At 44.1% G+C, this 27,508-nt stretch overlaps 1 protein-coding gene across 3 annotated transcripts in view; it reads right to left on the bottom strand.

Moving 5' to 3' along the window:
* Positions 1-26,736, bottom strand: part of MANBAL (mannosidase beta like) — a 30,399-nt gene extending 3,663 nt beyond the window's left edge. Inside the window, exons 1-2 of one of the 3 annotated variants that reach the window (XM_079784792.1) lie at positions 26,701-26,736; positions 11,526-11,727 (exon numbers count right to left, since the gene is read on the bottom strand). In XM_079784792.1, coding sequence (XP_079640918.1) covers positions 11,526-11,675 — 150 coding nt within the window. In that variant the 5' untranslated portion in view covers positions 11,676-11,727; positions 26,701-26,736. Of the gene's footprint in view, positions 1-11,525; positions 11,728-26,234; positions 26,613-26,700 lie in introns of those variants that run through there. The other 2 variants (XM_079784794.1, XM_079784793.1) reach the window with 2 other exon arrangements.
* Between the last annotated feature and the right edge of the window lie 772 nt (positions 26,737-27,508).

Raw genomic sequence — 27,508 nt, 5'->3', positions numbered from 1 at the left:
TCTCCCCTATTAGCTTGTGAGCTCCCAGGGACAACTTCAATTGTTGCTGAATGAATGAGTGAGTGAAATGAAAGAACAGGCAAGATCTCCCATAACCATGAGAGATGCCCATAACTTAAGACTAGGCATCACTCTTTCTATGGCACAGAGGACACAAGCAGATTTTAAACCCAATATACATAACCTGAAGCATGTATGACTAGACATAGCAACCAATAATAATAACAACAACAGCCACAAAAGCTGCTCATATTATTTACAACTAGTGACCCAGTGCACAAAATTCATGCCGGGGGTAGGGGTGGGGGTGGGAGCGTGACCCTCAGCTCAGCCTGCACCCTCTCCAATCTGGGACCCCCTCGGAGGATGTCCAACTGCCGGTTTAGGCCCGACCCACAGGACGTCCCTCTCACAATCTGGGACTGCTGGCTCCTAACCGCTCACCTGCCTGCCTGATTGCCCCTAACCACTCTGGCTGCTGGCCTGCTCGCCCCCAACTGCCCCCCCCCGCCAGCCTCCTCGCCCCCAACTGCCCCCCCTGCCAGCCTGATCGCCCCCAACTGTCCCCCGCTGCCGGCCTGCTCACCCCCAACTGCCCTCCCCTCCTGGCCTGATCACTTCTAACCACCTCTGCCTCGGACCCGCCACCATAGCTTTGTCCGGAAGGACATCTGGGAAGGTCTCCCAGAAGGTCTCCCAGTCTAATTAGCATATTACCCTTTTATTAGTATAGATATGCCTGTGTTCCATGGTTTGGACATATCTTATTTTAGCCTCACAAAGTGCCCTAATGAGCCCATTTTATAGATGAAAGAAGAGATACCCAGAGAGGTAATGTGACTTGACTAAGGTCTCAGTTGGTGAGCAGCAGAGCCAGGATTTGAACCTAAGCTCTTAATGGTTATATTCAGGATAGCCTCTCCAGCTTCCTAAGTGACCTCAGGGTTATAGAGACAGAGAATTTGAGTCAACTGTGAAATCTACTTTCACAAATTGACACGGACAACTGGTTCTAGATTCTGTCTGTCAATGGGTCATCCAGAACCCGTTTGTGACTAAAGTTCTGCAGGAGTCGGGAAAGTGGGTTAGTGCTCCTCGAGCCAGGCTTTACTTTCTACAGATGAAAGCAATTCTCTGTAGGTGTGTGTACATATTACAGTCATCGAGTCATCTGAATGTCTTACCTGTCTCCTCACCCAGACCTCCTCCTCCTTTTCCCATCTCAATTTCTGGCACTGTCACCCACCTAGTTACCCAAGCTAAAAAGCTCCAAGTCATTTCTGAGTTCTCATCATTCCCTGATGCCCCACATCCCACCTGTCCCCAGGTCCTGTCTACTCTGCCTTCCAATGGGCTCTCATTCTACCACCCCCTTTGGGCACATACTACTGTGCCAGATCAGACCCCGCAGCCTCCTGCCTGCCTCATTGTATGAGCCTCCCACAGATTTCCCTCACCACCTGCCACATTGCTTTCAGAATCTAAAACTGTTGTTTCAGGAGACCACGTCTGTTTTCTGCTTTAAAAGTGTCCCTGGCTCCCTCTCAATATAATTCCTAGAGCCTAAGCGTGGCCTCCAGGGCCCTGTCACTCTAGCCCCAACCCTATCTCAGGACACACCCCTTCATGCAGCCCACTCTGTCACTCTGGGTTACTGATCAAGCTAGCATCTCCCAGGTATTCAGCTCCATGCTCAGCACAGGCACTCCGCATTCATCACCCATCTGTCTCTGCCCAGTGTAAACAGGTTCTGTGCCGGGCACCATAGGGTAATGAAGAAGATAATGCATACTTAGTGATGTGCACCATGTGGGTACTTCACAAACATCAGCTCAGTGAGCCTCCCATCACCCTGACCAGCCAGCCACTGTAAGCTCCATTTTACAGGAGAGGAAACTAAGGCTCAGAGACTGGTCCACTGAGGCACAGCTGCCTTCCACACAAGCTGTGGGGAGCAAGGCAGCTATTACACACGATTCGGCTGCTGGGGCCCTGGCCACACTGAGCTGGAGCTCCAAGTCCTTGGCTGGCAAGAATGACTCTGAACGAATGGCTGACTTAATTTCTCTTCAACTGCATGTTGCTGGTACAAGCCTGGCAGGGGGCAGGTTCCAAAAGCTACAGCCCCACCTTTAAATCTTGGAACACCTCTCTTCCTCTGAAGCAAGTTTTAAGTTTCCTCGACAATCACACTACCGGGAGTAAAAGAAAATCTCTCCTGCCAGGAGGGCTCCTGGGTCTGCAGAGATGTCCTCTGTGGACAGAGGCCTCATCAATAATGAAGCAGCTCCACGACCGCTTACGAGGCCAGAAAATTGCTGCTATTCATCAGCTTCAAATAATCGAATCTGTGCCACAATGCATCAAATCCCTTCCAGCAGGGAAAGCGCCCAGAATTTTATGGTTTCCACTACACAGTTCAGTGCGGATTTGGTCCTATAAATCAGGACCAAATGTCATTCTGCACAGACTGAAACCATGCTTTCCTCTAAAATGGTCCAGGAAAGAAAACCACTGTGCTCAGCTCAGAAAACCCCACACACCTTATCTCACTTGATCCTCAAGAACTCTGTGGGCCGGGCATCCGTGCCCTCCTTTTACAGCTCAGCACACAGGCTCAGGGAGATGAGGGTGGGCCAGCACCCAGGCCAGGTGTGACTAGTGCTAAAGCTCCTGCTGCCCCACTGTGCACTCCTGCCCAGGCCCCTGGGCAGGTTGGGCACTGAGAAGACCTTGCAGAGATGGAACCAGCTCTGGCCTTGAGGAGAATAGGACTAGCTGAAACAGGGAGCAGGGGAGGCCGTCCATGTGGGCTCGACAAGGCAAACAGAGACATAGCGTCCAGGACGTGCTTGGCAGGCAAGGAGAACTGTGATTAGTGAGAATAGCCTTAGGAATTCATTCCAGACACAAGTCAGCACAACGCAGGCCCTTCCCACCGGCTGGTCTGTGGTTCCCTAAGTGTCCCACTGTCTCTCCCACAAGCAGGTATACATCTCGAGACCATGTTTATACTTTACGCTGCCCACCACACACCAATCTCTCAGAGACGACTCACTAAGTGGAAAAATACCTGCTGCCCATTTCAACTGCAAACGCCTCCTAAGCTTAAAAAAAGTACAGGGCAGAATTGCACAGTTGGTTCTGCAACCTGTCTCCTAAGGCCGTGGTCGGCAAACCGCGGCTCGCAAGACACATGAGCCTCTTTGGCCCCTTGAGTGTGGCTCTTCCACAAAATACCACGATTTTAGCAAAGGCCAGCTTAGGAGTACCCTAATTAAGTTAATAACAATGTACCTACCTATATAGTTTAAGTTTTAAAATTTTGGCTCTCAAAAGAAATTTCAGTCGTTGTACTGTTGATATTTGGCTCTGTTGACTAATGAGTTTGCCGACCACTGTCCTAAGGCATTGAGAATAGGAATACACTTGCCCAGGTTATTTACTAGGGCAGCCTTCACTGGCAATCGGGGGCCTACTATAAAATCAACACCCTCATGCAGAATTTCCCAGCAGGGTCCTGAACTTCTAGGCCACTGCCCCTAGGAGGATGCCATCCAAACACTGGTTCCAGGGCTCCAACACTGTAGGGTTTTCTGGCTGATAGTAAAGTCTACCTGGGCATTGCATTGAAAGCCATCACTCTTGTCATCAATTCTGGTGAGCTGCCCTCCCCTGGATCACAATGCTGGGCATAGATAGTCTTTGTCTGCCCAGCACCTCCTTTCGATTAGGGCCCTTCCCTTTCTCTATCCCGTGTGGTTCTGGGGCCTCTCAGTCACTGTGGACATAGGAATACTAGTAGACAGTTAAAGTTGCCTGGCAGAAATGGTACCCATTGCCCTTCCCACCTGTGAAGAAGGTGCAAGCATGAGTTTGGCCATGGGCTTAGAGAAATGGCCCCTCTTGCTTGTAAATAACGAGCAATTGGATGCAGACTGGGGCCGCTGCAGCCAACTTCCTGACACATGGCAAGGGCCTGAGAATGAAGTCAACACTTGCAGGAAAGCCTCCAGGAATGAAGACACCAAAGAACCCTATTGAGCCTCTGAACCCAGCTGTGCCTTGAAATTCCCAGTTCGAAGAGCCAATACCATTTTCTGGGGAAACTGCTGGAGCTGAGTTTCTGAACTTTCAACAGGAAGTGTCCCCATTAATACAAGAGACTGTGGCAATCCACAAAGACATCAGAGTGAAAATGAAGGCAGCGGGTGGCTGGGGGGATGTGACCTAAACATCTGAAGGTATTAGAACAGTCAGCATTTAATCTACTAGGAGAATTCGTGATTAACTGCCAGATGAACTATTACTACCTGCTGCATGAGTCGCTGAACTACGTACACACCCACTGGCTGAGGGCTGAGTGGATCCATATTGTGTGTAGAAACTGGTCCAAAGGAGGCTTGGGAGTCAGCTCAGGCAGGCTTTCAGGACGAGAGGGGAGAGAGCTCCCTACCTTCACTATCTTATTAGCTACTCTTGAAATTCCTGGATCTGGGCTCCTACCTCATTAAACTACAGCACTCAACTTTGAGAAAAGGTTTGGACTATCTTCCCAGAAAATGTGCATGAACATGAAAATGTCACATATTTGTACACGATTCTAGGGAGCTCACAGACTTCTAAAGCCTATCTAGGGACCCCTAGGGACTCAGGAACTCCCCATTAAGAACTCTGTTCTACTGAAACCAAACTGAAGGAGCAGCCTGAACACAGCATTGTCGTCAAACTGAGCAGCTTCTCCTCAATCACGCAATTGTTTTCATCACCCGGTCTCTGTGGGGACTGGGTTTTCCACATGCTCTCCTTGAACCACTGGGTGGTTTTCAGGGAGACCACAGTCTCCTGTTTGTCTGCCCACTGCTCAGCCCAGTCTCCTGAGAGAGTGAGAGGAATGCAGACCCCTGCTTTGTCTGCACAGCACTCCTGCTCCTTTGAGAAATGACCTTCCCCTCCGCTCCTAAAGGTCACGCCACAGGACCCTCACCTTCCCCCACACTGGCCACAGCTGTCCCAAGTTAGGCCAGCTACAGTTCCTTCTCTGGGGATTTGGAAATTGGGACCAAGCAGGAAGCAGCCTCCAGATGTTGCAGCTGAAGGACGTCAGCTCTGGGAGCTGTTAGTGGCCATGTTTCTTCTTAACCACAACGACAGCACACAGAGGAAGCAGGGCCCAGGTAAGAGAAGTGAAAGGCAGGAGACAGAGAGGAGAAGCCAAGGGGATGCAGATGGTGAGTGATGGGGTCCCAGGTTCCCACCCCTTCCAGAGGCCCAGCTGCATCCCTGCTTGGGCACAGTACCCCCATCTTTTCAGTACATCTACACTACACAGAAGCTACTTCAAGTAGTTCAGGCAATGCCTTAAGTTCAGGCCTCTCCTGAATTTTAATTTCCCTTGAAAGGCTTAACAATTCATTCTTAGGGTTTTAAGAAATAATGCTATGCTGATAAAATAATTCCCAGGTTTCTATTCCCAACTTCTCACTTGGATGTCTTGCTATCATTTCACGCCTAACACTTGTAGAACTGAACACCTCCTGTCCCGAAATTGGTTTATGCTTCAGGAAATGGTCTAAGGCAGTGGTTCTCAACCTTTCTAATGCTGCGACCCTTTAATACAGTTCCTCATGTTGTGGTGACCCCCAACCATAAAATTATTTTCGTTGCTACTTCATAACTGTAATTTTGCTGCTGTTAATGAATCGTAATGTAGGCGACCCTGCTAGCGATTCTCAACCTGTGGGTCACGACCCACAGGTTGAGAACCGCTGCTGTAGAGCCTAAGACCATCGGAAAACACAGATATTTACATTACGATTCACAACAGTAGCAAAATTACAGTTATGAAGTAGCAACGAAAATAATCTTATGGTTGGGGGTCACCACAACATGAGGAACTGTATTAAAGGGTCACGGCATTAGAAAGGTTGAGAACCACTGGTCTAAGGACTATTCCAATGACTACATAACAGAATCACCTGGGTATTTGAAGAAAATACTAAGCCAGGGCCTCAGAGAACAACTGAATCAAAATTCCTATGGGGGCAGCTCAGGCTCAAACAAATGTTTGTTTTCTTGGGTCTTAGTTTAATGAGGTGTCAATGAGGGGGGGTGGAAAAGTCCTCATTTGGCTTAGGATTCTAGGACCTTTAGTTTTGATTTTACCAATTGGTTCTTGCTCCTAATATGAAAAGGAAGGGGGTGGGGTGGGAAGTATTTGTATGTGTTCCTTTTTTCTTCCCTGATTACCCTCAAAAGAGCTTTCAAATAATCTCCTAAGTATTGAAGTACAGAAGTCATAAACTAGTTGCAAAAAATCAGCTTACTGGAACAACAGGAAAGACATTCTTTTGCTTTGCAAAGGCTTTCCCATCATCTGGAGCCAAAAATATTATCTTCTGACCCAAAAAGCTACTAATAAACCTTGTTTCTTTCTATAGGCCAAGCAAGAGAGATGATTTTGCCCTAAGCAACAAAGCAAAAAGAACAAGATTGTTCTCTGGATCCTCCCACCCCCACTCCTGCCCTCTCCCACCTCCAGCCACCCTCCACTTCCAGGTACCCCCCTCCTGCCCTTGGGCTGCCTGGAGTCCCACAAACTGTCCCCATTCCAACAGACTCCCTTCCTTCCTAAGATCTGCCTAGCCCCAAGTCAACCCCCGCCCCTATTTTTTCCCTCCCCATCCAAATTCCAAATCCCACTAGCGCGCTCGCTCTCTCTCTCTCTCTCTCTCTCTCTCTCTCTCTCTTTCTTTGTAAGATTGTTTATGCACAGAATATTGTGTTCCCTCTCCATTTCTTCAGTAGTCTGAGTGAGAGAAGGCTGCAATTATGGAGGCACACAGAGGAAAGCTGGCATAACTGGGGTCATTTGCTAGTGATGCACCAATAAGAAATTAAATAAATGGTACTGTATTTTTTGTTACTGATCCATTGGAATATTGGGGGTGGAGCTAAAACAGTAAGCTTCAGTTATGAAGACAATTCACTCATGTGAGCCTCACTCCTCCTAAATTGCAAAGATAATTAAAAATAAAACTTATGTACTATATTTATATTTTGAAAGATGAGACTGTTGTCCCAAATTAATCTCTAAATGGCAGGGTAAGTCAGGGGAGGGAGAATGGAGGCATACTGTAAACCCTTTGTCAACTTGTCAACTCCCTGCCTCAAAAGACCTCAATCAACTGCACCACTAAAAACCTCAGAGATCAGTAAAGGACACCCCTCTTTCTGAAAGTTTGCTAAACTGACCCAGGCCTCTGTGGCTAGCCTCGTAGGGTGAAGACACAAGCAGCAGCTCTCCAAAAGGCCACACACCTCTGACTTTACATCTCTGCCTATAGAACAAGAACATTTATCACCTCCCTCCTTTGGGACTCTTAGCTGGCTTCACCAGTGGCCAAGGACAATAAAAATGTTTATTATTTATAATGCCCAATAGTATGCCATGTCTGAGGACAAAGCCCAAAGCACAGGGATTATGTTTTTAGAATGTGATACAATTGGGGGTGGAAAAACTCCAATCACTACCTCCTTCTCAAAATACCAGAATAAGAAATAGAGATGGACAGAACAACCCAGAGGCCACGAGCCTGTCCATATTTACCAAGGTTCCCCTGCCCCCACACTGCTCCTCCCTGCCTGTTCCCTATGTGCTAGAGCTCCTCAAGGCCCCTCTTCTCCTCTCGCTCCATATTCTCTCCTTAGGAGACCTCATCCTCTCCTTTGGCTTCAGTTACAAGTCATCAATTCCCAAATGTTGATCAACCCTCAGCCCAGGTGATTCTCCTGATACAGACGTGTACATCTTAAAAGCACCTGTTTAAAACTGAACTCACCATGTTCCTTTTCCATCCTCATCTAAGCCTGCTCCTTCAACAGGTTCCCCACTGCATCCAGTAAATTCCCATCATCCTCCCAGTTATACAGCAGGCTCTCTGAGACACAGTCATCAACAGGGATCTCCAGAACATATTGTATTATGTTAAGCGAAAAAAGAAAGATGTGAAACTGTGTTTACTAGGTGTACCGGTTAATAATGTGGATTTTGTAATCAAAGAAAACATGATAATTTCAAGAGAAATATCAAAAGTGCTTTATTCAAAGTAATGTCCATCACTAGCTACACATTTCCCCCATCTTTCAGGTAATTTGTGGACACCGTCTCAATAGAACTTTTCTTGTTTTGAGGCAAACCATTCAGAGACCCAATTTTCCACTTCTTTGTATGTTTTGAAGTGCTGCTTAGAAAGTGCGTGTGCCATCGATCAGAACCAGGGGTAATCTGAAGGAGCAAGGTCTGGTGAATACGGCGGGTGGGTTAATACTTCCCAGGCAAGATCTTTTAACGTGTCTTTAACTGGTTTTGAAGGGTGTGATGATGCGTTATCATGAAGCAAAATTACTTTGCCGTGACTTCTGGCACATTCTGGTCATTTCATGATCAAAGCCTGGTTCAAATTGATTATTTGCTGTTGGTAGCGATCAGCATTAAGGTTTTCACCTGGTTTTAGAAGCTCATAATACACCATACCTTCCTGATCCCACCAAACGCAGAGCATTGTCTTCTTTCTGAAGAGATTTGGCCTTGCAGTCAATCTTGATGGCTGACCTGAATCAACCCATGATTTTGTGTGTTTGGGATTCTCAAAATAAATCCACTTTTCATCGCCACAATTCAATGGAAAAAAGACTTTCTTTCATGCCACCGAAGCAACATTTTACTGATAACTTTTCAGTTTTCCATTTGTCTTTCGTTCAGTTGATGTGGCACCCATTTTCCTTCCTTTAAAATCTTTCCCATTGCTTGTAAACGATCGGAAATTGTTTGTTGAGCAACGTTTAATCTTTCTGCAAGTTGTTTTTGAGTTTGACACGCATCTTCATCCAATAATGCTTGTAATTGTTGGTCTTCAAACTCTTTTGGTTGACCTGGACGCTCTTTGTCTTTCACATCGAAATTATCACTTTTAACCTTTTGCACTTGGATGTCGAGTGTGACTCGACATGGTTAGCATTAGAATAAAGGAATCAAGAAAAAAGCAAGCGAGTGCAAAGGGTTAAAGCATTTAAACCAGAATTCACAAGTATCTTGAGATGGAATATGTTCACCATAAGCTTCCCGAAGTATTCAGCAGCACTTTTCTTGAAAATAATGAATTAAAACTTCCCGCAAATGCTCTTTTTTTGGCACAAAATTAGACATTTTTAAGCATAAAAATAACTATGATGTTAACACCTTCAGAAAATTTGACATATGAAGTTTTGAAGCTTGTTGTCAGTACAGCAAAATAGCATACATATCAAATTGCATATATATAAACATATGTGTAACTTCATCTATTGAAAAAAATCCGCATTAACCGCTACATTAGTAATAGTATGCTACCTTGTGTGTATCAAAGAGGGAGTATACATATATATATATATATATATATATATATATTTATTTATGATATATAGATGTGAAATATACATATATCACAAATATGCATTTGTGTATGTTTTCAAAAAGAAACAAAGAAAGGATAAATCTAAATAATAAAAATGGTTACCTAGTTGGAGGAAGGATGGGAAAAGGGTGAAGAATACTGAGATTAAAGGAAACTTCTGTGACTGTATCTTATTATACAGTTTTGACTTTGGGAAATGCTATATATAAATGTTTTATATAATCTTAATTAAATCAAAAGAAAAAAAGCCCTAAAGATTAAAAACAAATTAAAGCAAATTAACCTAATTGTATGTCATGATGGAAGTACACTTATATGAAGAAAAGAATTACTAAACGCAGTACTCTAACCAGACATCCCTACTGGAACGTATCTGTAGGCCAAAATAGAACCACAAAGAAATCTTAAATTTCACTCTGAGTCTTACTATTAGTAGTGAAACCAATATAGTTATTTTAAAACTATAAAAAGTATATCGTAGGTGTGCAGAATAGAGTATCATTTAAAAAGCTGCTATCCTTAGAAAAGTCAGCTTGTAAGGTTGGCCCTTGGCTGGCATCTGGGAAACTGGATTTGGGGTGGTTCCCACCATTCCCAGAACTGGTAAGAGTGGCTCACTGTGTCTAAAAACTGTTTGTGCAAACAATAAGGTTTATGCTGAATACCTGCTTTCCTTCCGGAAGTCTGGAAGTTTAGTCTGTGCTAAGCTGAGGGTGCTTATGTGACCATCCCCAATAAAAACCCTAGGCAATGAGTCTCTAATGGCCTTCCCTGGTAGACAATATTTCACACAACTCAATGGAGCTCTCACTGAGACTATTTGAGCATTAAAAAAAAAAAAAAAACACCTAAAATTAATTAAAACATAACAAACATAAATATACAGTATATGTTCAAAATATATGAAAACCAAAGCTTCACTAGTTAAAATTGGAGACTGCTAAAGCCCAAACTCACTACTCTGAAAATTAATAAAGAGAAAGATCCAAGCATAAATCGTGCCTTTTAGTATGAACAGCATTTCAGAGTAACCACACAGACAATAAGGAAAAGGCCTTCTTCAATGAAGAATTCCAACAAATAAATGGAGAAAGAAATAATGGATCTAAGCAATGATCATCAATGAGTGCTAAAACCATCTAGGTGAAAGACTTATGGGATTTTATAATAGAGGGATCAGCTAGCTTCACCTTAACCCAATGATCAATCCTAGAATCTTTAAATGTGTAACAACCAGACACCATCTGCCTATTGATGACATAGGACAGGAAGTACACAGCACCAGCTATGAGGTGTTCTCACCAATAACCTGATCTGAATTGAAACAAGCCTCTATATCAAATTTTCTATTGATAGGAAATATGCGAAACAGAAAAACAGGGCAAGTGATACCACAGAGACGCAATCAGCCAAATCCTTGATGTGGATATCACAGATGACAATGACCTGCTTTCACCAAGATATTAATATCTTGAGAAAAGTAAGGGTGGTGGTGGTGGTGGTGGTGGTGGTGGTGGTGGTGGAAGGAGGGTGTATAACTATAGAATAAGAGTCAAAGCAACAAAAAAGCCAATCTGATCATGTCATTCTCTTACTTAAAACCCTCTGGGCTCTGCCGACTCTTCTGCACCTCTCTTATCATGTCCCCTCTGAGCTCTAACCTCCATCACCTGCATTCAGTTTCTTGAACTAGCCCCTCCTTTATTCCTCAGGTACTTTCCATGCAGTTCCCTCTCCCTTGGGGAGGAGAAGTGACTAGCCACTCAGGTCCCCTCTTGCCATACACCCTCATAACACCCTGTACTTCTCAGATGTGTATGTTTCACATCTGCCCTTGAGGACAGACACCACATCTTTTAGCAGAGTGTAACACTAAATAAAAATCTGCTTAACACACAGGTGAACAATAAAGTATTAATCACATGGCTCAATGCCACCAGGCAGAAAGTTGGGGACACATTATCAATAAAGCCCAGCATAGTCCCTGCAGATCTTCATTGCTATGATATCTATTTTACTACCCAGAACCCAGCCTGAGGAGCTGAGGGACACAGAGAAGGAAGGACTCACCGCCTCGTGGGACTTGGGAACAGGTATGATGATGGCCAGCACACAGATGAGCTGGAAGATGGCCCCCAGGAAGAGTCCATACCGTAGCAGGTTCTCCAGGAACGTGGGCTCAGGCACCTCAGGAGGTGAGAAGTCCAGGTCAGAGGCCATGGCTCCTGCTATCTGAGGTCTCCTCTGACTCACCACATTCCAGAGCCAACTTCTAAAGGCAAAGGGTAAGTGTCATTTTCTACAACTGACTTTTAAATGGTCCTATTACACAACACGCACACATATATATATGCAAGAATATATAAAACAATTGTGGTGAAATCAATTATTGAATCTAGGTGGAGTATATATGGATAGTCATTGAACCATTCTTTCAACATTTTGGTATGTTTGAATTTTTTCCATTTATAAAGTTAGGAAAAAATAAGTAAGTAAATGCAAACACTTCAACAAAAATCTCAAATTAACACACATTTACTGAAGGCTTGCTATGTTTCTTATGTGTTCATTTATTCATCTAGTCATTCATTCAACAAATACTTATTGAACACGAAGCATTGAAGAGTGAGCACAACAGACATATCTCTATTCTCGTGGGGTCTACATCTCAGGAAAGAGGCAAAAAACACATCCAGATGTGAAACACCAGCTATTTAAAACTGTTTAAAAAAAAAAACAAAACCTTAAGAATGGCATCATTTATTTTGTATAGAGTGACAGGAAGTGCTCTCTGAAGGAGAGATGGGAATAAAGTGGCAGAGATCTGAAATGTGCTAGTAAACCATAGGAACATCTCAGGGCACATATCCCAGGAAGAGAAAAAAGCAAGTGAGAGGCCCTGGGGTAAGAATATGAGTCCAAAAGGGCCAGAAAGGGGAGCTCAGGAGGGAGAGGGGAAAGAGGTAAGATCAGAGAGGAGTGGAAGCTGACCTTGCAGAACCCTCACACTTTTGATTTGATTAACATGTAAAGCCATGGAAGCACTTTGGGCAAAGAAGTGACATGACTTGACTTACACTAATGAGGGGAAGTGGGGTGCAGAGAGGACATGGAGATCAGTGAGGAGGCTATTGCCAGTAACTCAAATAAGAGATGCTGGAGACATGGATGACAGGGGCAGTGGTGGAAGGTCTGGCTTCAGCCCACCTCCAGCCTCTCCTTCTACCTGGGCACCCCACTCCTAATATGCTGGTCAAACTGAAAGAACTGCCTGTAATTCTCTAAGAGCACCAGGCTCTTCCTCCAAGGATGAGCTCTCAAGTGCCACCTCCCAGGCATATCTTTCTTATTGCCGCCTTCCTGACTGAACTACTCCCCCTCTACCACAGCACTCACAAGTGGCTTCCTTCTGCCCACCTCAACGAACAAGGGGCTAAATTACTTTGGAACCAGGCCCACCTGACTCCAAAGCCTTTTGTTTTTTCAGAGATTTGTGTCACAATGCAATTTTCTGTGAAATCTGAGCTAATATGGTGGCCAAGTGTCACATGTGGCTATTGAGAGTTGAACTATAGCTAGTCCAAGCTGAGAATGGCTGGTAAGTTAAATAGACACTCAAATTAGAAGATGGTATGAACATAAGAATGTAAAAGATCTCATTAATAATGTGTTATCTTGATTACATGTTGAAATGATATACTGGGTTAAATTGATTACATTATCAATTTCACCTGATTTTGAAAAGAAAGAACAAAGTTAGAGGATTCACTTTCTGATTTCAAAACTTGTTACAAAGCTACAATAATCAAAACAGTGTGGTACTGGTATAAGGATCTAGGCCAATGGAAGAGTGCCCAGAAATAAATCCTCACACATACAGCCAATTCATTTCCAAACAAGTGTTACAAGACCATTCAATGGGGAAAGGGCAGTCTTTTCAACAAATAGTGCTAGCAAAACTGGATATTCACATACAAAAGTATAAAGCTGGACCCCTACCTTATACCATATACAAAAATTAACTCAAAATGGATCAAAGATCTAAACTCAAGAGCTAAAATTATAAAACTTATGGAATAAAACATAGGGGAAACTTTGTGACATTGGATTTCTTGGATGTGACACCAAAAGCACTGGCATCAAAAGAAAAAAATAAAATGAACTTCATAATAATTAAATATCTTTTGTGCATCAGAGGACATTACCAAGAGAGTGAAAAGACAAACTGAAAAAGTTTGGTGATGTCTCAAAAAGGTAAACATAGAAATTACCATATGATCCAGCAATTCCACTCCTTGGTATATACCCAAAAGAATTGAAAGCAGTACTCAACCAGATACTTGTATATAAATATTCACAGCTGCATTATTCATAATATTCAAGAGATGGAAATAGTCAAGAGTCTATCAACAGATGAATGGATAAACAAAATGTGCTATATGCATTCAAAGAAATATTATTCAACTATTAAAAGGAATAAAATTCTGATACACAAATGAACCCTGAAAACATTATGCTAAATCAAATAAGTTAGACACAAAAGGATAAATGTTGTGTAATTCTACTTATATGAGGTACTGAGAGTAGGCAAATCCATAAAGACAGAAACTAGAATATAAGTTATCAGGGGATAAAGGAGAGGAGTGGGGAATTATTGTTTAACTAGAGGCCCGGTGCATGGATTCATGCACCGGTGGGGGTCCCTTGGCCTGGCCTGCGGGGAATCAGGTCAAAACCACCTCTCCAACATCCCCCCTCAGAGGGGTCCCAGATTGCGAGAAGGCGGTTCTCGGGTGGCATCCCAGAATCAGGCTCCCTCCTCTCTGGTTCCAGGTGTGTTACCTGAGAAATACAGCTGCCAAGTCACCGCAGCTCAGCAGCTCCTGTGTTGAGCGTCTGCCCCCTGGTGGTCAGTCTGCATCATAGCTACCAGAGTGTCTGCCCCCTGGTGGTCAGTATGCGTCACAGTTACCGGTTGGACAGTTGCTTAGTCTTTTATATATATAGACTAGAGGCCTGGTGCACAAAATTCATGCATGGCAGGGAGGGGTGTCCCTCAGCCCAGCCTGCACCCTCTCCAATCTGGGACCCCTCGAGGGATGTCTGACTGCCCTCTCACAATCCAGGACTGCTGGCTCCCAACTGCTCGCCTGCCTGCCTTCCTGATTGCCCCTAACCACTTCTGCCTGCCAGCCTGATCATCCCCTAACCACTCCCCTGCCAACCTGATTGATGCCTAACTGCTCCCCTGCCAGCCTGTTTGCCCCTAACTGCCCTCCCCTGCAGGCCTGGTCCCCCCCCCAACTGCTCTCCCCTGCAGGCCTGGTCCCCCCCCCCAACTGCCCTCCCTTGCAGGCCTGGTCCCTACCAACTTCCCTCCTCTGCTGGCCATCTTGTGGCAGCCATCTTGTGTCCACATGGGGCAGGATCTTTGACCACATAGGGGCAGCCATCTTGTGTGTCGGAGTGACAGTCAATTTGCAAATTACTGTTTTATTAGATAGGATAGAGGCCTGGTGCACAGGTGGGGGCCAGCTGTTTTGCCCTGAAGGGTGTCCCAGAACAGGGTGGGGGTTCCCTTGGGGCATGGGGCGGCCTGGGCGAGGGGCCTGTGGTGGTTTGCAGGCTGGCCACGCCCCCCAGCGACCCAAGCGGAGCCCTGGTATCTGGGATTTATTTATCTTCTATAAATGAAACTTTGTAGCCTGGAGCGGAGCCAAGCCTCCTGCTCACTCCATGGGCACAGCCATTTTTGTTGGGATTTATTTATCTTCTATAATTAAAACTTTGTAGCCTTGAGTGGAGCCAAGCCTCCTGCACTCTCCGTGGCTGCCACCATTTTTGTTGGGATTTATCTTCTATAATTGAAACTTCGTAGCCTTGAGCAGAGCCAAGCCTCCTGCTCGCTCTGTGGCTGCCGCCATTTTTGTTGGGATTTATTTATCTTCTATAATTAAAACTTTGTAGCCTTGAGTGGAGGCCTGGGCCTGCCAGGGTGTGTGGAAAGCTTGGCTTCCTCCATTGCTGGGGAAACCCAAGCCTCCTGCTCGCTCCGTGGCCGCAGCCATCTTAGTTGGGGTTAATTTGCATACTCACTCCTGATTGGCTGGTGGGTGTAGCTGAGTGGTGGTTAATTTGCATATTACTCTTTTATTAGATAGGATGGGTACAAAGTTTCAGTTTGGCATGATGAAAAAGTTCTGGAAATAGAGGATGGTGATGGTTATACAATATTGTGAATGCCACTGAATTGTATAGTTAAAATAAATTTTATGTTATGTATATTTTACCACAATAAAAAATAATTTTATCTGTTTCTTTTTACTTTTTAAATTTTGCTACTAGAAAATTTACAATTACACCGTGGCCTGCATTGTATTCCTATGGTATAGCTCTGGCTAAAGACTGTCCTAAGCCCTTCCTCCACTTTGGCTCCGCAGCTTATTACTTTGCAACATTTTCCAACATGAAAGAGGAGTGACTAAAGCATAACAAAAATGACCTTCTAACTAAAGAGACTGGGACTTATACAAATGTATATTGTATCTTTTTCAACCTGGTCCTATGCTGTGCCAACAAGGTGGCCACCTTTTCACAACACTTGTCTTCTTTGGGAATCGCCTTCAAAGCCTGAGCCCTCCTCCCCCTTTTTTTCCCCAAAGTTCTCAGAGCTGGCAGATCTTCATCCTCCCAGGAAGAATTTGATTTCTGGAAAGCACCCAACATCATCTGGATCCAAGTGTGGTGAATCAGGTGGGGCCGCAAGCTCAGGAATACCATTTTTGGTCAAATATAAGGTATGATGCTAAGACACCAGGCAGATTTTTTGGGGTGGCTCATAAACTGGCCCTGAAATGAATTCCAATGCAGCCTTGTGAGGAGAGCTTCACTGGAGGAAACCTACAACCCCAACAGGGCTGTATATACTATGCCATGTAAATAACAAGGTGTAAGAAAGGCCCCTCATTTCTTCATTTGCACCTTATAAACACATTTTTTTAAATGCCTCAGAAGCGCGCTCTCTCTCTCCCTCCCTCCCTCCCTCTCTCTCTCTCTCTCTCTCTTTCTCCCTTTCCCCATGCCCTCCCCCATGCTCATTTTCCTTGCCTCTTTCTCCTAACTCCAAGGGCTCATTTTCTTTTTTTTCTTTTCCCCCGGTAACTTATTTCCTGATCTCATTTCTTCTGCAGCTCACTTCTTCTAACTCTGTGATTTTCTAAATAAACTTTGGGGGGTGGGGGTGGGGAATGCGTTCAACCCCAAGCTTTACCCTTAAGGTTGTAACAAGCCTACTTGGCTTATCGATATTTAGATTTATTAGTGTTACCAACAACAACACTGTTTTATTTGCAGTACAATAAAAACATGGGCCCTAGCTGGTTTGGCTCAGTGGATAGAGCGTTGGCCTGTGAACTGATGGGCCCGGGGTTCGATTCTGGTCAAGGGCATGTACCTAACTGCAGGCTTGATCCCTGGCCCTGGTAGGGGCACATGCAAGAGGCAAGCAATTGATGTGTCTCACTCACATCGATGTTTCTCCCTTCTCTAAAAATCAATGGAAAAATATCCTCAAGTGAGGATCAACAACAACAATAAAAGACATGAGACCAGAAGTCAGGAATCCTGGGCACAAACCCTGACTCCATCAGCAATTAGCTACACTTTGGGCCCATCTCTTGACCTTCTATTCTCAGGAGTCAAACAACAATATCCATTCAAAGCCATAATGCATTTAGTCTTTTTTCTTTCTCATGGCAATTAGGCAATATATAACAAGAGCCATAAAAGTGATTATATCCTTTGACTGAATAACTCACTTCCTAGAATTTACAGTAAGGAAACAATTCAAAAGAAGAAACAGGCTTCAGGTATAAAAAAGTTCATGGCAGTGCTATTCATAATACTGAAAAACAGGAAGCAATGAAAGTGTCCAACAATAAAAAACCAGTTAACCCAATTATGGCACATCATGGCATATTCCCTCTTCACTAAAAAGACAAATATAAATGTGTATCAGGTCAGGGGAAAGTCTTTGCAAAATAACATTAACTGAAAAAAGAAAACAAAAATGGTGATGGAAGGAGACTTGATTTGGGATGGTGAACACACAATACAGTTTAAGATGATGTGTTGTGGAACTGTGTACTTGAAACCTATATAATTTTGTTAACCAGTGTCACCCAATAAAGATATAAAGCATATAAAAATACACAAATATGTCCCTCCCAAATAAAAAACTGTATTATAAAAAAAGAGAAGAAAAAAGTAAAACAATTACATAAACACTGAGATGGCAAACACGTAGAAACTGTGATTTCTTTGGCTAAAGATCAAGAGGCCATAGGAAAATGTAAATAGTTGCTGTTAAAGTGAAGGAGTCATTAGTTTCAATTTTTTGGAATAATATTGAAACAATGAATACAATTTACAAGGAAAATCCTGCCCTGGTCAGTATGGCTCAGTTGGTTGGAGCCTCATCCTGTATACTGAAAGGTTTTGGGTTTGATTTCCGATCAGGGCACATACCTAGGTTGTGTGTTCAATTCCTGGACATATATGAAGGCAACCAATCGTTCTCTCTCACACCTATGTTTCGCTCTCTCCCTTCCCCTCTAAAATCAATAAGAATATCCTCCAGTAAGAATTTTAAAAATAATAATTACAAAATTAAAAAAATAAAAGGAAAATCCATGCCCTATGTACTTCCTTCACAAGACTTTCACAGGTTTAATGAAGCACTGTCCAATAAAACTTTCTGCAAAGATGGAAATGTTCTATATTTGTGCTCGTTAATATGGTAGTCACCAGCAACACCAGCCTGCCTGCCAGTATTTCTGGGTTTCCTTTCCTGATTACACAAGTCACAAGAGTCCTACTCATCCTTTAGTTCTCAATTAGTAGCATTACCCTCAGGCTTCCTGTGACAGGCTTTGTTCACTTCCCATCCCCCCAACATACCCTGGCCACTGTCACAGCAGTAGCAGTGAAAAAAAAATCATTTTCCAGAGTACACACACACTCACCTCATTCACCTTACAACCAGTCTGGGAGGCAGGCATTACCAATGAGGATGAGGAAACCAGGGCTTAGAGAGCTTCCATGGCCCTGCCAGGGATTACTTGGCTGAGAAGTGGCAAAGTCAGGATTGAAACTGGCTCACTCCTCCAGACCCTGAACTCTCATCCACTAGATCAATGGTTTTCAAACAGCTGTGGGAACCATTTCCAAAGCTGTAACCAGCACTTTTTTCTTTTTAACTTTATTAGCCAGCACTTTAAATAAATGACAATATAGAGCAGTGGTTCTCAACCTTTCGCGACCCACAGGTTGAGAACCGCTAGCAGGGTCGCCTAAGACCATCAGAAAACACAGATATTTACATTACGATTCACAACAGTAGCAAAATTACAGTTATGAAGTAGCAACGAAAATAATTTTATGGTTGGGGGTCACCACAACATGAGGAACTGTATTAAAGAGTCACGGCATTAGAAAGGTTGAGAACCACTGATATAGAGGGATCATACCTCAACATAATAAAAGCCTTATATGACAAACCTACAGCCAACATCATACTCAAAGGGCAAAAACTAAAACAATTTCCCCTAAGAACAGGAACAAGACAGGGATGCCCACTTTTACCACTCCTGTTCAACATAGTACTGGAAGTGCTAGCCATAGCATTCAGACAAGAAGAAGAAATAAAAGGCATCCAAATTGGAAAAGAAGAAGTAAAACTCATTATTTGCAGATGACATGATATTGTACATAGAAAACCCTAAATACTCCATCAAAAAACTACTAGACTTAATAAATGAATTTGGCAATGTAGCAGGCAATGATACAAAATTAACACCCAGAAATCCATAGCTTTTTTATACACCAATAATGAACTCACAGAAAGAGAAACTAAAAAAACAATCCCATTTACCATTGCAACAAAAAAATTAAGATATCTAGGAATAAACTTAACTAAGGAGGTAAAAGACCTGTACTCGGAAAACTACAGGACGTTGAAAAAAAGATAGAGGAAAACAAAAACAAATGGAAGAATATACCGTGTTCATGGATTGGTAGAATCAACATAATTAAAATGTCCATACTACTCAAAGCAATCTATAGATTCAATGCAATCCCCATTAAAATACCAACATCATACATCACAGAGCTAGAACAAACCCTCCAAAAATTCATATGGAATAAAAAAAGACCCCAAATAGTCAAAGCAATTCTGAGAAAGAAGAACAAAGTTGGAAGGATCACAATACCAGATATCAAGCTATATTACAAAGCCACTCTTCTCAAAACTGCCTGGTACTGGCACAAGAACAGACATATAGACCAATGGAACAGAACAGAGAACCCAGAAATCGACCCAAGCCATTATACTCAATTAATATTTGACAACGAGGCAAGGAAGGATGGCAGGAAACCATAAAAATCTTAGAATAGCCCTGGCTGATTTGGCTCAGTGGATGGAGCATCGGCCTGCGGACTGAAGGGTCCCAGGTTCAATTCCGGTCAAGGGCACACGCCTGGGTTGTGGGCTTAATTCCCCATAGATAAGGTGACCAGATCGTCCCACTTTTGGAATCTTTCCAAAAATAGGGACTTTTTTAAAACGCCGTGGGACGCGGGACAAATTGTTAAAAATCGGAACTGTCCCGCCAAAAGTGGGACGATCTGGTCACCTTACCCATAGAGGGTGTGCAGAAGGCAGCCAATCAATGATTCTCTCTTATCATTGATGTTTCTATCTCCCTCTCCTTCTTCCTTCCTCTCTGAAATCAATAAAAATATGTTTTTAAAAAAATCTTAGAAGAATACATAGGCAGCAAAATAGCAGACATATGTTGTAGCAATATCTTTATCAATACAGCTCCTAGGACAATGGAAACTAAGGAGAAAATAAACAAATGAGACTACATCGAAATAAAAAGCTTCTGCACAGCAAAAGAAACCATCAACAAAACAACAAGAAAGCCCACCGCATGGGAGAACATATTTGCCAATGATACATCTGATAAGTGTTTAATCTCCAAAATTTATAGGGAACTCATACAACTTAACAAAAGGAAGATAAACAATCCAATCAAAAAATGGGCAAAGGACCTAAATATACACTTTTCAAAAGAGGACATACAGAAGGCCAAGGGACATATGAAAACATGCTCAAAGTCACTAATCATCCCAGAGATGCAAATCAAAATGACAATGAGGTACCATCTCACACCTGTCAGAATGGTTATCATCAACAAACAACAAGTGCTGGCAAGGATGTAGAGAAAAAGGAACCCTCGTGCAATGCTGGCGGGAATGCAGACTGGTGCAGCCACTGTGGAAAACAGTATGGAGTTTCCTCAAAAAATTAAAAATGCAACTGCCATTTGACCCAGTAATCCCATTTCGAGGAATATATCCCAAGAAATCAAAAACACCAATCAGAACGGATATTTCCGCCAAATTCTCACTCTGCCATCTGCATGATGCAACTGGAAATGTGATTCATCGGACCACATGACTTTTTTCCAATGCTCGACTGTCCAATCCTTGTGTTCCTGTGCGAATTGGAGACGTTTTATCTTAACTGCAGACAGCAAAGGTGTTCGAACAGGCCTTCGGGTTCCATATCCCATACGATGCAGTGTACGGCTAATTTGCCTACAAACGTCAGGTGGTCATAATAATCTGGCCACTCAGTGTATTGTTTGATAAATGCTACACTGAGTCTAAAGTTTTTTACTTGCTCCACTATAAGCTCCTGGACAACAGGGACCCTAGGTCCATCTTGAGTTTGTTCCTGGGCCTGACTGAAATATTTGATAAATAATAAAGCCTATGCCTGTTTTCCACCTTTAAAGCAAGAGCAGATGCCTCAACCAACTGCTTCATTTAACAGTGAGGAGGAGCTGAGAGGCATGGGTCTTGCTTAGGCTTTCCCAGTGAATCAGAGCAGAGATAAATATCCTGCAATCTCTCTAATCCTGTGGTGCTTAGACTTGCTAAAGAGCAAAGGGGCACCTAGTCAGCGTGGCTCAGTGGTTGAGCATCGACCCATGAACCTGGGCATGTGCCCTGAACAGGAATCGATCTAAGAGGTCACAGTTCAATTCCTGGTCAGGGCACATACCCAGGTTGTGGGCTCGATGTCCAGTGTGGGATGTGCAGGAGGCAGCCCATCAATGATTCTCTCCCATAACTGATGTTTCTCTCTCTCCCCCCTCCCTCTCTCTGAAATATATATATATACTAGTGGCCCAGTGCATGAAATTCGTGCATGGGTGGGGGAGGAGGGGAGTTTCCCTTAGCCCAGCCTGCACGTTCTCCAATCGGGGACCCCTTGGGGGATGTCCCACAGGGATTGGGCCTAAACTGGCTGTCAGACATCCCTCTCGCGATCTGGGACGGCTGGCTCCTAACCGCTTACCTGCCTGCCTGCTTGATCACCCTAACCCCTCTGCCTGCCTGCCTGATCGCCCCTAACCTCTCTGCCTTCCTGCCTGATTGCCCCTGTCTCTGCCTGCCTGATCGCCCCCAACTGCTCTCCCCTGCCGGCCTGATCTCAACCCCAACTGCCTCTGCCTGCCTGATCACCCTTAACTGCCCTCTCTTGCCAGCCTGATCTCACCCCTAACTGCCCTCCCCTGCCGGCCTGATCTTGCCCCCAACTGCCCTCCCCTGCCGGCCTGATCTCACTCACCCCCAACTGCCCTCCCCTGCCGGCCTGATCTCGCCCCCAACTGCCCTCCCCTGCCGGCCTGATCTCGCCCCCAACTGCCCTCCCCTGCCGGCCTGGTTGCCCCCAGATGCCCTCCCCTGCTGGCCTGATCTCGCCCCCAACTGCCCTCCCCTGCTGGCCTGATCACCCCATGCCTCTGCCTTGGCCCCTACCACCATGGCTTTGTCTGGAAGTAAGTTGGACGTCCGGAAGATGGCCGGTCAACCTGGTCTAATTAGCATATTACCCTTTTAGTAGTCTAGATAGATTATATAGGATAGGATTGCTTAAATGGAGGGGTGGGGGGAGCCTTTTTCATCAAGAGGAGATGCTCTTGGCAGACAAAAATACATAATCTCTGTATCTGGACTGATAGCCAGCCAAATGCACTATACTGCCAAACTGGTCATTAAAAAATTGAACCGCTTTCTTACACCTTACACCAAACAGCTGTTGCCCTTAAAACGCCTCCTCAGCCCCCACCTTAGGTTCTGCTTTCGCAGTTCACCCAGATTAGGTTATGATTGGTCGAATTCTATGCCAGTCAGCGTCAAAAGCTCCGCCTCCTAGGCAGCCATTGGCTCCTCGCACTTCACCCAGATTTGGTTCTGACTGGTTCATTTCTATGTCAGTCAGCATCAAAAGCTCCGCCTCCTAGGCAGCCAATGGCTCCTAGCACTTCACCCAGATTTGGTTCTGATTGGTCAGTTTCTATACCAGTCAGTGTCTCCAGGCCTATCAATGGGCCTGATCAGAGAGGCAGGGCTGATCAGCAGCCCCAGCGGAGGCCCCAGAGAAAGAGAGAGGCAAGTGCTGATCAACAGCTGCCATGGAGACTACAGATCAGACCCTGCTTCTCTCTCCTCCCGGGCCTCTCTTCAGGCCTAATCCGCAGCCCCTTTGGCAGTCAGTGCTGGGTCGCCACAGCCACCCAGCACTGACTTCCAGTCGGTCAAGCCTTCAGTCGTTTTGGATGTTACAACCCTGGGTTTTTATATATTAGGATGAGTAAAGGGGAAATTTCATACCCCTACCAGAATTTAATAAAAAGTGCATACTAATTTATTACCAAACATGGCAAATAATTTCATTACTAGACCCCTTGAGGTTCATTTCTGAATGCCAGACACTAGTAGTCAGAGGCATTCATTTCAATATTTATTGAAAACCTACTATGTACATTCTAGTTTTTGCCATGGAGTTTCCATCCAGTTAGTGGCACTCACACATATACACATATAATGTAATGTCAGGGTAAGTATTATAAGAAAATATAAAAAGAGTTTTTATATGGGGTGGTCAGGGAAGGGACTCCCTGAGAAGGTGACATTTCAGCAGAAGAAAGCAAAGGAACAAGTAATTAAAATACCTGTTAGGGAACCCCATGATGAAGGAACAGCAAGGGATAAGGTCCTGAGGCAGGAATGAACATGATGATCAAGAACAGTAGAGTAAGCAAACTGTGTAGGGTCAATAGGCCATTATAAGGACTTTGGTTTTTCCTCTAAGTGAAAGGGGAATCACTTGAAGGTTCTTAGAAATAATGATGATGATGATGATGATGATGATGATGGCATGGTCTGACTCATCTTAAAATGGTCCTTCTAGCTGTTGTGTGGAGAACAGACTGTAGGGGACAAGGAGATCAGTTAGGAGGTAACTATAATAGTCAAACAGTCACACTTGCACCAGGGTGGCAGCAGTGGAGGTGGGAAATTCTCAGGTTATAGATATATTTTGAAGAGAAAGCCAACATGATTGCTGAGGTGAAATCTGAGAGAAGTTAAAAATAATCCCTGAAGGTGAAACTATTTTGTATGCTACTATAATGGTGAATATAGGACCTTAAGCATTTGTCAAAACGCATAGAATTTTATAGCACAGAGTAAACTTTTGTGAGTGCAAATATTTTTTTAAAATATATTTTATTGATTTTTTTACAGAGAGGAAGAGAGATAGTTAGAAACATCGATGAGAGAGAAACATCCATCAGCTGCCTCCTGCACACCCCCCACTGGGGATGTGCCCGCAACCAAGGTACATGCCCTTGACCGGAATCGAACCTGGGACCTTTCAGTCCGCAGGCCGACGCTCTATCCACTGAGCCAAACCGGTTTCGGCAGTGCAAATATTTTTTAAAAAATCATTTAGGAGGTCAGGGTATCTCAGATGCAATACAGAATGTGATATTCTGAATCTAAATGTATACAAATGCATTAAAAAATTCACTGAAGGGGTCTGTAGAATCAAATACTGACCTCAGTAACTTCAGAAATGAGTCTATAAGACGAAAGGCAAAAGGAACAATACATGTGCACTATACTCCAGTCGATTAAGTTATTCCCACAGGGGATATACAGTAGGTTAATAATTCTGAAGCCACTATATATGAATACTGGAATTGAACAATTAAGTAAATGAATGGGAGATGGTGAAAGCTAGGTTTATCACTGTTGGAGTGGGAGGTTACAGATAACCCAGGAGACTAGAATGATTCACATGGAATGGGTAAGAGTTGCAGACACAAGTAGGAACTCATGTTCAGCTTAATATAGATACCAGTGGCTACGTATAGAAATATTTATAGATATGTAAGTATATACAGAGACACACACATATCTCTTGCTATCCACTGAGAGGGCTTTAGAAGCATGAGCATCCCAGTAGCAATGAGTACACCTAGTACCCAGATCTTGGTGTCTAATACCATTCTCCAGTAAAAGGAACCAGGACTCCGTGGAGAAATTATTAATTCTAGGGCTGAGGCAGAAAACATGCAAGATAATCCTGGAGCAGAAAGTAAGAAAGTGTTCAACAGAACAAAACATTGATTGGGGTATGTCAAAGGGACATAGGAGAAAATTGAAAGGGAGTAACTATTGTAGAAAAACTTGACTACTTCAAGCAAATCATTCAAATGACTATCAACAGTGATAACTTATATTTGGTAGTATGTGCCCTTGATGTGATGTGATGTGATGTGATAAGAATGGCACTTTATCTCTGTGGTCTTCCTCCCTATAGCTTATAACTCCAATCTAATCATGAGAAAACAGACAAACCCCAATTGAGGGCCATTTTATAAAATATCTGACTAGTAATAATCAAAACTGTCAAGCTTATCTAAAACAAGCAAAGTCTGAGAAACTATCATAGCCAAAGGAACCTAATAAGATATGACCACTAAAAGTAATGTTGCATCCTGAATGGAACATTAGGGGGGGAAATTGAGCAAATCTGAATAAAGCATAGACTTTAGTTAATAACTTACTAATATTGGTTCATTAATTGTGAAAAATGTACTTTACTTATGTAAGATGTTAATAGGGGAATTGGGTGTGGGGCATATGGGAACTCACTGCAGTATCTTCACAATAATTATGTAAATCTGAAATTGTTCTAAAATAAAAATTTATTGAAAAAGTCAACATTTCAAAATAAATAATCCCGGAGACGTTTATAGCTCTCCAGACTTAGCAAATAGAAAGAAATAAAATCTTCTCTAAGACTGAAAAACCCAGATTCCATGTGTGTTGGTAGGGGATTCTTGGCTTCTAATGAAGCCATTTTAAAATTCTGTTCTGAGCCGACAGGCGTAGCTCAGGTTACCGGAATTTGCCAGGTTTGTCCCCATTGTGGGACGTGCAGGAGGCAGCCGATCAATGATTCTCTCTCATCATTGATGTTTCTATCTCTCTCTCCCTCACTTCCTCTCTGAAAACAATAAAAAATATATATATTTTTTAAAGGCATGCCTCATTTTAAAAAATAATAAAAATTCTGTTTTGAGAAGTCAACTGAAACAGACTAGGGAATAGAAAATCAGTATCATGAGTTGGTCACTGTCCTATAGCAATGGGCTGTGTATAGCCAGACCCATCCCATTACAACAAATCCCCAAGAATGCTCCAAAGTGGGTTAAAGTTTTGCAAAATGTCATCTCCCAGAGCACAGTCAGACTGGAAGCCAGTAGGCTGAAACAGGGGTCCAGGGGTCCTGTAAAATGTAATTAACAAACTAGCATTTGTTACACCACTTAAAAAGTGTGAGGTTTCACATACTCGTTTCCCAGTTGCTCTGAAAAGAATTCACCCAACACGCACTGTGCACCTTCACCGACTGCTTTGCATTCACCATCTCATTTAACTCTCAGGTCAAGCCGAGGAAGCCAGAGATGGCCCGCGGGTACACACAGCACCACGGGGCACTCAGGCCTCGAACCCCGGAGTCTGGCTCCTTTCCTCGGTCGGAGGAAAGGTCCGGTCACGACCGCGAGGAACGCGGGGTTCTGGCCGGGACGGCACCAGGCGAGGCCTCCGCCTCCCGGGAACTCAACTTCCCTCCGCAAGTAACTTCCTAACGGCCCCTGAGAAGTTACGCTGGCCGCGCGCAGAGCCTGAAGCCAGCGGAACAGAGCCGCCGGGACCGCAGAGCCGCGGGCCCCACCCTAACCCGCGCTCCCGCCGCCGCTGCGACTCCGCCCCGCCCCAAGCCCCGCCGGGCCGGCAGCGCTGCCGCCGCACTCACCTCCCGCGCCGCCGGCGCCTCTCCCCCGGAAGTGGTTCTCTGCGACCGCGGTTACCGGAAGTGACGCGCCTGAGCAACCAGCGGGCTCAGCTCCGCCCGCGTTGCTAAGGCTGGTGGTTTGTTAGACTTTTGTCCCTACTCTGTGGGTGTGAGCCAGAGGGACAGGCCTGGGGAAGCAAGATCAAGACCCCCTCTCGCTTCTCCAAATCTATCACTCAGCCCGTGTCAGCAAACGTTTATAGATGTTTATAGAAGAAGCCTTAATTCTGTGCCAGGCCCTGAGCTAGGAACCTACAATGCAGAGGGGAGACAAACAAGCGCATTCCTATAATTCTAACAGAACCAAAATATTAGAATGTGTTCAGAACATTCACGGAGCACCAGCTCTATGCCTTGTGCTGGTTACCGGGGCTACAGTGCTAAAGAGAACAGGTGCAAACTCTGCCTTCATGGAGCTGACATTCTGGTGGAAGGAGATAGACTAAAATAATTAAATGAACATGTAATCATATAATGTGATAAGTATTTGAAAGCCAAAGGATAGGATTCTGTGACTGAGTATGGGTGGGCAAATAGGGGGGAAGGAGATCTAGTTTAGTGTGTGGTAACCAGCCTCCAGCATGGACCCCCATGATTCATGACTCCTAGTATCCATGCCCTTGGGTAGTCCCCTCCAACACTGAATAGAGCAGACCAGTATAACCAATAGGATATTGTGGGAATCATGGAGCATGAATTCCAAGATTAACACATAAAAGACATTGCTCTTCCTCTTTTTCTCTTTTGATGTCTCACGGGAAATTCCTGT

The sequence above is a fragment of the Cnephaeus nilssonii genome (assembly GCF_951640355.1).
Source record: "Cnephaeus nilssonii genome assembly, chromosome: 11".
NCBI lineage: Eukaryota > Metazoa > Chordata > Mammalia > Chiroptera > Vespertilionidae > Cnephaeus > Cnephaeus nilssonii.
This window is presented reverse-complemented; position numbering and strand designations above follow the sequence as displayed.